The sequence below is a fragment of the Aulonocara stuartgranti genome (genome assembly GCF_965226115.1).
Source record: "Aulonocara stuartgranti genome assembly, chromosome: 7".
Lineage (NCBI taxonomy): Eukaryota > Metazoa > Chordata > Actinopteri > Cichliformes > Cichlidae > Aulonocara > Aulonocara stuartgranti.
In genome coordinates, this window is record NC_138945.1 from 50,176,018 (window position 1) to 50,188,109 (window position 12,092).

Sequence of the window (12,092 nt, forward strand, 5' to 3'; positions counted from 1 at the left end):
TGACTGGAGAGGATGTTCTGTCCTGTTAAATGGGATAGTGTAAGAAGGATCATTTCTAAAGCTGTACAGATATTAAACCTTTGAAAAGATGATGCAATGTTTTCTAAAATAGGCTAAGAATTTGAAAACCCACAAGTGATGCCAATCCATGGTTATTGTTTCTGGAAATTGGCTTGGAAAATCCTGATGGAGAGCATTATAGTCTGAGATGGTAATTTGACTCTGGCTAATGAAAACAAACTGACACTGTCTGAACAACAGGGGAAAAAGTTAAATACCATATATGTCAATGCTGTTTGCAGGACAACATCTATTATTAACTGCATGTTCAGTCATTTCAGAATATGAGGTAATGCCTTACGGTGGACACTGTGTAACCCCAATGAAAATAAAATAGTCACTAAATCCACATTGGTAGTGGACTTATTACATCTGTGTTCAGCAGAACCATGTCCACATGGACTCGAGGTAATAACAAATATTAGAAATCTACAGTTTTATCACAGGGACTACATTCTACAACATGAATAAAATTTTAGATGCCTTCCTGTTGTGTGTGGCTGATCATGTCCGTCCCTTTATGACCACAGTATTCCTATTTTCCAGTGGACGCTTCCAGCAGGATAATAGAGCTCAAAGCTCAAATAATTATAAACCAGCTTCTTGAACATGACAGTGAGTTCACTGACCTCAGATGGCGTCCACAGTTACCAGATCTATGTCCAATAGAGCGTGCAACAGAATATTCACATCATAGATATGCAGCCAACAAATCCACACTAACTGTGTGACGCTATGTTAATAGGGACCAAACTATCTGAGCAGTGTTTCCAGCACCTTGTTGAATCTGTGAATTGAGGCAGCTCTGAAGGGATAAGGGGAGTCCAACCTGATTTTAGTACAGTGTACTTTATGAAGTGTCTGGAGAGGGTGTCTATTTATTTTCAGTTTAAACACAGATTTCATATGAAGTGAGGACAACTGTAGCTTTATTTAAACTTTTGTTGTAGTTATAAATTGTATCCAAGTAAAAACACCTAAAAAGAGGTCAGATAGGCACCTGTTAGTCTGACAAAGACGACAGTTGCCTGACTATCTTTCACTTTGTAAAAGTTATTAAGCAATCCAAGAGGTATAGGGTTTAGTCAACATGTCAGCCATGCTAATAAAACTGCATTGCTATTGCTCTAAAGGGTTTACTTCTGAGAGAAACACCTTTTTAGGTCAACTAACTGGGTAGTTTCATGGCTGCAAACTAAACAAAGTCAGTGAGCTTCCAGACAAAAGACAGCATTACAACGTGTTTCACATGATACCTCGGAACCATCCTGTCTTTATTTAGAAACACTTCAAATCAAAAAGAAGCCCCTGTTTATACCTTTTGTGTGTCCGGCTTATAAATGTTATGGTGTTTCTTTTTAAAAGGGAACGCTAATCCTTTTTTCCCTGAAGTCATACAGCAGCTGTGTTCAGCTTGCACAGCTAAAAGTCAAAGTTGAAAACAAAAGTTATGGGTCCAAGTGACTTGATTTCTATCTGGGTTTATTCATTCATCCCAGGAACTTCAATGACCCCACTCAAACCATTGGGGTGAGTGTGACCTGGCCAAAGAAGATACTAAACGCTGAGTTGCTCCCGGTGCGTTCACTGGACTGTAAATGTTAGTTAAAAAGCACTTAGATGCAGGAAAAAAGTGATGTAACTCAGTATCATGTGTGTGTGTGAATGGGTGTGGCATACGGTGTTTTGACAGCTTGAGCAGAAAAGCACCATTTAAGAACCATTTACCTCACCTCAGGTGACCTCAGTCGGTCACATGATGGATTGGGGAAAGGTCTCATAGTGGTTTCAGCCCTTAATCCCTGGTAACAGTAATGACTCATACCTTTTACCAGAGTCTAAATACTTGGACCCTCTACCATTTTTTAGAACCGAAGAAGCCTCTTGGATGATTAGAAAAACATCATCACAAACCCAAAGAAATCCAATTTCCTTCCTTTCCTTAGTCTCTCAAGACTACCCTGACCTGGATGAACCTGCACATGGATACTGATTTTAAGGCTACACCTAAAAACAAAAAACATGCGCATGACATCTACACTAAAAAATAAATGTAGTATAACAGAAAAATATTTCATTTTTTTAAAGCATGATCGAAAAATTAAAATTAAACATTCTCATTAGCTTCAGTGAGTAGTGTATTTCACCTTGAAAAAGCTGCAGAACTGATCAATGTAACCATTGTAATGTAGGTTTTATGTACAGTGAAGCATTGAGAATAATGACTTATGACAGCAAACGTGTGTGATATCTGCCTAACTGTGTCTTCTTGAGCTTAATTTGGACTTCTGCTGGAAATCTACTTCCTAACTCACGATGTAACCGGAAGCCCCTTTTCCCCCTACGCCACATCCATCCACGCTGTTCGAGTCGATGCTGCGACACCCCGACATGTAGTTACATTTCGGTGGGCTTGCAGCAGGTTGTGCGGAAGGTTATGGTGCAGGGTTAAAGGAGTTTACAGTATAAGTAACAGCATAGATCTACTGCAAAAATCAGTCTAAATCATGCATTAGTCATCACTGGAAGAAGAATTGGGTATCACATCAGTACCATGTACACTCTGAAAACCTTTAAAATCAAACATATTGTTTTTTTAAATTATTATTATTACATTTTAATTCAGCCCATTGTGTTGTCATTTTTAACTGGTTACTTCTCTTCTCGGCAGCAGAGCCAAACCAGAGATATCAAGTAGAGGCCCAAACAGGCAAAAAAGTCATAATGGTATGCCACAACTAAAAACACCACCAGCAGGGTTGCATATAGCAGTGATTTTGCAATATTGCTACAGGAAAACGTGTCTGTCCAGGACAAAACACTCTGACCCATGCGCTCCTCTGCAGGGGAAACAGCGGCATTGCTGTCTTCAAGCTTCTCCTGAAGGCAACTGAGGTGTTGTTCTTCATCGTGATATTCAGTGATGGGCGGCATAGTGGCAGACAGCAGTTTGGTTCTGCTTAGACGGGGCCTTTTGCTCACAGTGCTCTTGTCTTCGTGGGACCATCCTCCTGTGCCGACGGCCCTCAGGCAGTGCATGTACAGCTCCACCTCATCGCCCGAGTCCGACTCTGCTGAAGCGCTGTCCTGGCTTGTTTGATCACTTTCAGGTTCATCCGTTAAAGCGCCCCCCTCTGCAGCGGCACAACCATTTCCATCTTCTGACTGAGCTTTTGTGGTGTGAAGACATTGTTTTTCAGTTTGAATGTGTGCACTTTGCTCTTCTCCTATACTTTCTTTCACTGGTACGCTCTCGTCGCCATCCTTCAGCCCACTGTGCACCAGAGCAGATAAAACCTCTCCATCCTTGCTTCCTGTAATTTCTAACTTCTCTTCCAAACACAGTTCTGGATCTTTTTGTTCCTGTTTCGCCACACGTGAATGTGATTCTACAAGCTCCGCCTCTACTGCTCTGTAATTTAGGAATTCGTAACGTGGATCCAGCTCCTCTCCGTTTCCCTCCTTTGGTTCTTTCTCCCACTCTGCTCCGCCTTCACCTTCCTTATTCAAGTTTATTTTCCCATCTCCCTTTATCTCCTCGTTTTCTTGGATGTGTGCCCATTCAATACTGACCTCTTTTCCTGCAAAGTGTTTTTTTGTGTGCAGCTCTGTCTCTACTGGTCCCTCTGTTTCTTGTACTTGGTTCTCCTCAGTTAATTCTTCCCTTCCACCTGTTTTGTTCATCTTTATGACTTGAGCACATTCTACCTCAGTACTGGCACCATCTTCTCCAGAGACAGCCTCTCCGATTGTTTCGCTGTCCTCTTCTACTCCTGTCACTGCCCTCCCCTTGACAAATTCCTCATTTTCAGTTTCTTTTTCTCTTACTTCACAGACGCCCGGATTTAAATATACTATCTCCCTTTCTTCTTCGTGTATTAAAATGTTGTTTTCTTCTTCTTTAACCATCATTTCCCAGTCCTTCACTTCAGTGATTTCTCCTAAACAGAGAGCCTCCTCCTTAGCTTTGATTTTGCAATGCTCTGTTTTTTCCTGTGTCTCTGTAGTCACGCATTCAGCCAACTCCCCTGTTACCTCAGTTTCACCAGAGGATTTTGATTCATCTTTGAGTGAGCCGTGTGTCATTTTACTGCCGTCTCCCATGTTGTTAGTTTCTCCTCGAGCTTCCAGAAGTGTCTCGGGTGTTGTGAAATCTGATTTCTCCACAAGTTTGCAGTCAGGAACAGTTGCTTTTGTAACTGAATTGTCATTGTGGTGCAAATTCAACTTATGCAAGTCTTCACATGGTTTAACCTCACTAAAAGATGCGTTACCAGGACACAGAGCTTTGATTAACTCACATTCATGGCGTTTTTCTTCTAAGTCGGCGCTCTGTTGGTCAGGTTCTTCATTAACATGTCCCAGCAGGTCCCCAGAGCTTTCAAGTTTTACAAATGATGTTTGCGGACTGGTCCTGACTTCATGTGTATCGCTTTTTGCGTGCGTTTCATCCAGATTAGTTTTATCATGTGTACATGGATTCTCTGGGAGTGGACACTGTGTTGTTTCTGCTGTAATTTGGCCTTGGGGGTCATGTGTTACACTGTCTTCCTGTGCTTCTCCCCAGGGATGTAAACTCTCAGCCGGTATTTGTGGATTCAACAAATCTGCTTGCGATAAAATGTTTACAGTCTCAGGACAGCTTAATGTGTCTTCTAAACAAGTTTGTGAACCCTTAAGTGTGCTTGTGCATCTCCGGTCTGTATTTTCAGTCCCAGCCAGAACCTGCAGAGTCTCTGCATTTAATGTCAGACTTAAACTTGCTTCTTCTTCTTCTTCTTCTTCTTCTTCTTCAACACGATTATTGCATGGTGCTATGTCTGTGCATTCCTGGTTTGATTTCTGGTTATTAATCACATTTCGAAGTGCTTTACTATTGTTACTTTTAATATCTGTTGAAACAGTGCAACTAATCTGTCTCATGCCAGTGTGAGGATGTAAGCCTCCAATATTCAGTGTAGCCCGTGCAGGATTTTCCCAGCCAGCTCCTCTCTGACTTTCACTTCCCACTCTGCCAAACACCTGGTGATACAGCGGAGCCACCACAGTGCCAAATGTGAAGCTGCTGGTCTGGCCAACAAGGCTTTCATTTCTCACTGCTGTTCTGCTAATGTATTCATGACCCATGTCTGCCTCCTGACTACTGTCCTGAGATTTGGTATGTTGCTGTTCTGCTTGAGCAAAATTATCAAACAGGTCATCTTGGATGTCCGTGGCACTCTCACCTTCTGCTAATGTGACTGAGGCAGCCAAAGCAATGCTCTCAGATTTCTCTGGCTCGTTCTCAGACGTTCGGTCAAGTGCTGGTGACAAAACATGTGAAACACTGAGGAGGGGTTTGCTGCACTTTGCTTGGGAACCTTCTGGTTTGCGGTTGCTCTCAGCAAACAGTTGCACATCTGTATGGCTTTCCTTTGGGGTTTCTTCTCGAGCTGCCTGTGGTACCCCTGGAGGTGATTCGTCTCTATCTGCGTTGTTGGCGTCGCCGTTTCTTTGAGCAAAGTAGTCCCTCACCCGGGCCATCCGTGCAGCCTTTCTGCGACTCCTTTGGCTGTCGTTTACTCCGCTCTCAATCTGTCCACCAACACAGATAGATTCATTTCAACAACATGCCCCTTAAAGAAAACCAAGTGAGGTAAAATTTAAAGCTGCATTTCTCACAACAAGAAGACATTAAAAAAAAACAAAGCATGCCTGACTAAATGTAATTGAAACTGTGAGAAAGCACAAACTGCAAGTATCACTTCTTATTTATTTTTTTTAGGTGCACAGCACATTATGTTATACTGGTGGTACCCAACTCCAGTTATGTGACCCTCTCTGAAAAAGTGCACCAGGGTCATGTTAAGCTCTCTGCTCCTCCTGCACCTCACAGTCATACCGATCCTTTAAATGCCTTTACACTGCTAATAATACATCATATATGTAGAAAACTTAACCCTAACCCTAACGCAGGGATGTCAAACTCATCTTACATTATGGCCCACTTCAGTGTTTCGTGGGCCTGACCAGTGAACTACATGTTTAATCCCTGAGATATTATTAAAAAAAAGGTACAATATTAATAATACATCTCATTTTTTTCTACATGATAAAGAAACGTTGCTGTAAAATGAAAAGAATCTGTCAGCACTACTCTTTGGGTTGTAACGAATGTTCAGAATTACAATAAAAGGATAGGAGTCTTTGCTGGGCCGATTGTGGCCCCTGGGACTTATGTTTGACACCCCTGCTTTACAACATTTTGCATGTGAGGATTTACAATGTCAGGACAGAACTGGAACTGTTGCGTCATCAGTCATATCGGCAACATTTTTTTTCCACTCACCAGTAATTTCTGTCCATGTTCCTCTGACATTCCTGACTGATCATTCTTAGATTTCAAAGTGTCACCCTCTAGTCCACTGTTGGCCACATCTGGAGACAAGAAACATTTTATCTATGATCCTGCTGGGCTATCAACGCAGTTTTCTTCAATTTCAGGTCATTTCTTCATTTTACAGTGGGGAAAAGGAAAATTTTCACCTGCTGCAATATTTCCCTGTGTTGACGACTCCTTTCCTGAACTGTTTTCCACGCTGGAGTTCGAACTGTAATAAGTTAATTAATTAAAAATGCGATCAGTCAGGGTTAATTCGCTTTTCTTTTTCACCTAGCTTCAGGTGATTATCGTCAATCAACAAACCACGTAAGGTGACAGTGCTGAGATACACAAATTGTTTTGATTAAAAAGTGTTAAATTGTTAAAAACTTGTAAGTATTTATATGTGTGAGATGTGAAATTGTGTATTTTCTAACTGTGACTGTTGTCCATTTCACAAAGTCTAGATTGGTTATAATGAAAAAAAAAAAAAAGAAAGAAAAGAAGAAGAAGCATATTTCTTCTATTTATATGAGTTATTCAAATTATAGACCTCACATAGTCATCACCAAAAAAACTTAAGTTACAAAACTAACTAGCAAAGGACATTTTTAATGAATAGTCGATATTTAATTCAAGGCAGGAAATGGCCTTTACAATCTTCCATAACAAGCATAATGGACATTCCCCTGACCATGCACAATTCCTATAATTAAATAAACCTAAAAAATGTGCCTAAAAATGTTTTATGAAATCACTTTGTATTCTCACCTGGCTGTCTTGAGGCAGCTTTTCTTGTTCACGTTTTCCTTCTGTGGCTGATCGTTTTCCTTTGTTCTGCGGAAACATGACAGCACGTAGTTCTTGTTGGCGTTGTTGGCCCAGAACGTCCCCACAGGTGTTTCATACCGCAGACAAAAGTCAACTCTGGCCCCCTCTTCCCGAAATGGAGGCCACAAAGTGAGCGTGAATGAGAAACAGTCCGTCAGCCCATCGCTGGAACCAGGGATGTACTCAGCCAGGAGGTCAAAGTGGCTGGACCAGCAGTCCAAAGTTGTTCGAACATATATCGCCTTAGTGAAGGAGATGTTGAGGACGCGCACCACCGCTTTTACTATTGTGGTCCCTGGAAGTAACTCAATTTTTTCCAGCTCTACTTTCTGCTCCTGGACCTTGGTCAGTAGCTCCTCGGTTAATAACGGGAGGGAAAAATTAAGAGGTGAAAGAATGTATTCATCTTCATCATTGCCTTCCCCATCAGATGTGTCGTATCCTGGCAGTTTGGGCACGTCCCACGTGTCGAACTCCTTCACTTGAACCAAATTGAGGCCTTTGGCATCTGCGAAGGAAACTCTCCTGGAGCCACACATGGGAGGCTCAGGCTCCGAGTCCTCATCAGACACAGAGCTCTTTCTCCGTGGGAGAGGAGAGGATTTAGGCCTGAGGCCGATGACCACCTCGCCCTCATCATCGTCCACGTCCCAGGAGCTGAGGACTGGGACTCCTAAGAAGTTACAGGCCCCAGACCCTCTTGGCTGCCCCCAAAAATCCATGAAGCTCTCTGTGAGAGACTCAGCGTGAAAATGAACTGCGCTGCTTCTGGCAACTGACATTCATGCTCTGACTTAACAGATGGAGTCAAATTACAGATGACATTGTTGCGAGGGCCAACACTATAAATAGGCCAGAAGGGACTTAAACTATGTGCAGTAGTCTAAGTCTTCTCCTGAAGAGAATGTATGACCCAGTGCCGTATTTGTTTTTTTGTTTTTTGAGGGCTTGTATGACCTAATCTAAACTATAAGTTGATAATCATCTAAGTTTCTTATTACAAAACCACCCCAAAGTCTAAATATTTTGTGGACATCTTTGTAGAATCCATGACTCCCAAAGGAGTTATAATGTTATTTTTACAGCCACATGGGATTTACCATGGAAACTATTTATGTTTTGTTACTTCTGGCCCACAACGGGCTCCATTGCACTTGCATCCTGTTTAAAATCATTTCAAATCTGTGAATATCTGATAATTTAATAGCTGTGAAAGTCTCAAGGTGAGAAACAGTCATTCCACATTAGATTTATCTATTATCCACCTATCACATTGGCAGATACCATGATACAGTTTATGGCTCTAGTGTGTAATATTTCCTGTATTTATCTTATAGGTGACAAATTTGCATAATTGCCAAAAAAGTGGTGAGTGCTTAGTATTAGTGAGTAAAACATATTGTTTAACAATGAATAAGAATGAATGGTAAGCACTTGATTGATTCGTATGAGACAAGGCTTTTGTCCAGGCTGTTAGAGGATGTGATGCAGACAGAATACCTTTATTGCAGTGCTCAGTCGTGGAAGGTAGGGTGAAAATAAACCATGAATACAGAGGAAGGAAGCGTCATGCTACATATTATTGACACTTTTTACAATATAGAAGAAAAAAGCAGGAAGTGATTTTAACCATGTACCTGAGACAGAGGAGAGCAGCATCATTATAGAACAAAACATGAAGCAGTATTTACTTTTAAGACAAGTATTGTATTTTGTATGCATTCATTTATTTTTCTTTGTTCCTTTTAAACATGTTCTAAGAATTTGTAACTCAGTAAACATCCGATAAGGGCAGCCCGACAGATGTTTACTGTAAACATTATGTATCAGTAGGTAATGGATAATAGGTAGTGATTTGTAAATGAATGTAGATAATATTATACTACATTATATTTCAAAATAACTAGGCAGCTCATGCTCTTTCTCTTGATAATACTTTTTTTAATAGCTAGAAATCTTTTTGAGGTCAACTTGAAAGAAAGGCAGATGACAAAAGTAATGAGGTCAGAGGTCAAGCATCACATGATATTTCAGTGCAGACTATAGTGTGATATTTAGCGTCCTCATATAGCAGCATCATTTCCTAAATGTCACCAATACAAAGGCAGTAGAATTTTAAGTGCAGTTTTAAAGATAAAAGTTATGAAACTTTGACCTTATTTGACTCTGAAGAAGAGGCCAGACGTCCCCAGTAAAGCGATATTTAGAATTCCCATATATCATTCCCTATATGCTTATATGTAGTCAATATAGGCATATAGGGAATATTTAGAAAACATAGTTTCTCACATTTTTATTTTATTATCTATTATTATTATTTATTTTCATCTTTACAAGGTACTTTCTATATGCTGATAATACACATTACACTTATAAGAATCGTAGTTTCTAATTTATAAGGCTTTTTGTCCATTTTAAAGACCTTGGTGGATGGAAGTGAAATTTTAATGGGTTATTAATATGACCCCACTCAAAATTCATTCAAACCTTTTCGAGCTCTATTTGGTGTATAACCTCCTTGGCGGCAGTAATAACTGCAACGAATGCTGTTAGAACCTTTTCCAGCATCCTTACTAACTCTTCCTAAATCTTCTGAGGACACACAGACCTTGTCTAAGCTCTTACTCTGTGGTGTTGCTCTGATTGCCAAAGTCATCCTGTCTTCCCTCTCCCAGAAAATCAACTTGAGGTTTCTCTATCTCAGGAACCCCGGTCTTGTTTGGAGGAACAGCAACGAGCACAACGACTGGTTTGTGAACCGAGTCCTTGGCTCAGGTGGAGCCACAATGCCGTCTGCAGGACACGTAGAGGAATAAAATGAGGGGACCTCATCACATTATGAGCCTTAGTGCATCACAGTGGGTTGGTTGCTGAACTGAAAGAGAGTCACACACAATCAAGGCTAGGACACCACCACCCTTTAGGTTTCCAGTCTCCAGTTGTGAAAGAGTGAAACAGTAAAAGAGTTTAGAAAAACAAAAACAAATAAAAGAACTCGTTTCAAATCCCTAAATGATTTTATAATGAAACAGAACAAGCTGGAGGCAGAACAAATATAAGATGTGAATACACACGACACTAGTAGTATTTAATGATGTATTGACTTTTAATTCCATGGTGTTTTCCAACTGTTATTATATCCATATTGTGATTTTGATACTTAATTGCTTGTAAGGTGTCCTTGAGTGTCTTGAAAGGTGCCTATATATAAAAAACACATTATTACCTTTTTCATCCAAATTGGAAGGCAGGTAAATATTAATCCAGTAGGTGGCAGAAAGTTACCTTGGTAACAATATACACAAGTCAGTCATTACCTGCTATGAAGTCTAATCTTGTACTTTTTGTGAAGATGTACAAGTCCATTTCCCTCAGCTGTTACTTCTGTGAATATACACGATGTAAAAGGCTTCTTTTTAACACGTTTTATTGTGCATTATTGCTATAAATATTTTTTAAGCTAACACATTAATTCTTTGTCTGGATTATTTGAGGGGAAACTAAAGGTTTCTGAGCCTTTCCTTGCGATCCCTCATACCAACAAGAGATAAATTACAAGGACGTGGCTGTCTGGCCTTTAGTCCTCACCCTCGTCGAGGACGTTTATATGATAAAGGTGGCACGCTGAGAGTAAACATTTTTTTAAAATAAATCCATAAGGATTGTGCAGAACTGTCTTCCACAAAGTTTATTTTGTCTCAGACATGTCGAGAGTTATTCAAAGTGTTATTTGTCAGTTTGTCAGCTGCGTGTCTGCACTCTAGGGTATACTGCATTCATCAGCAGGCTAAATTAAACACTTCTATTTGTTTTTATGTACTGCTGTGTTTTGTTTTGTTTTTTTTAAATTTCAAATGTGCAGATGCAACTGTAAATAGCTCTTTGATAAGAGTTTGACAGTTGTGTGGTTAGAGAGCCCTTTTTTCAGACGTCTTAGATACTGAATATCTAAATAAAGTAAAACTATACTTGTCTTCTCTAAGAAATGTAAAAAGGACTCTTTGTTTTTCATTTAAGGCAATAAATGATGTGTGTTAGGGGGCGTTTTGCTTATTGCACTGTGCACATCTATGAATATCTCAAAGAAAAATAGTGTCAGGATTAAAAAAAAACAGGTAGCTGGGAAGCACAACGCTGTGTGTGCTGTATGCACTAATGTGAATAATACATGTTCTATAAATGTTTGTATTCTTACAATGTAAATGACATTAATCAATTCAAATTTTAAGAGGAGATTTTTTACATTGCAGGAGACTTTTGCCGGCACTTTTATGTTTTAAATATATTTGTAGCGCCGGCTGATTTTATAATATTGTTTTTCCTGCTCACAGTGCTGTGACTCCTCCCCTCGAGGTAGTCACACAACTCCATCAGTTATCTCTCATCCACACTCCAAACTGCCTAGTTGAAGACACCAACTCTTCTTGGCTGCTCTGAATTCAGCTGTTCACCTTAACGGTACGAAGCTTTTGTTCGTTTTCAGTAGGAGAGCTTAGATTGTACTTCCTGTGCATTTCAGGACTTTATATGAAAACTTAAAGTCATGTTTTATGTAACAGGATATGTGTTTAAACTATTGTTAGGGAGCTTTTTATTAGCTTTGCCTTTGTGCAGTGGTAAGATATGTTGACTAATTTTCTTTAATGCCTATACATGTTATAATCTATAGATCGATTTTCTGGATACATCCGGTTACAATCAATCATTCTGACTTTTGATGGTATTAAATGATTAAATCTTACAGGGTATTATCGTTTAAATGTTAGGAAGTCAATAACAGGTCAAAAAAAAGCATGCACTGATGTTTTTTATGATTGGCATTCATTAAAATTGTTGAAAT

General features: G+C 39.9%; 2 protein-coding genes across 2 annotated transcripts in view; one reads left to right on the forward strand and one right to left on the reverse strand.

The window, feature by feature from the left end:
- Nucleotides 1-12,092, forward strand: part of LOC309710710 (forkhead box protein P4-like) — a 33,446-nt gene that overhangs the window by 9,051 nt on the left and 12,303 nt on the right. Inside the window, exon 2 of the mRNA XM_082540413.1 lies at nucleotides 11,584-11,710. The gene's annotated coding sequence lies outside the window, so the exon portion shown is untranslated. The remainder of the gene's footprint in view (nucleotides 1-11,583; nucleotides 11,711-12,092) is intronic.
- On the reverse strand, nucleotides 1,023-7,983 carry ppp1r3ab (protein phosphatase 1, regulatory subunit 3Ab). The gene is made up of 4 exons (XM_082540409.1): nucleotides 7,193-7,983; nucleotides 6,586-6,650; nucleotides 6,389-6,477; nucleotides 1,023-5,634 (listed from the first exon to the last, which is right to left on the reverse strand). Exons 1-4 carry the CDS (start codon nucleotides 7,972-7,974, stop codon nucleotides 2,713-2,715), a joined length of 3,858 nt encoding a protein of 1,285 aa, XP_082396535.1. The 5' UTR covers nucleotides 7,975-7,983; the 3' UTR covers nucleotides 1,023-2,712.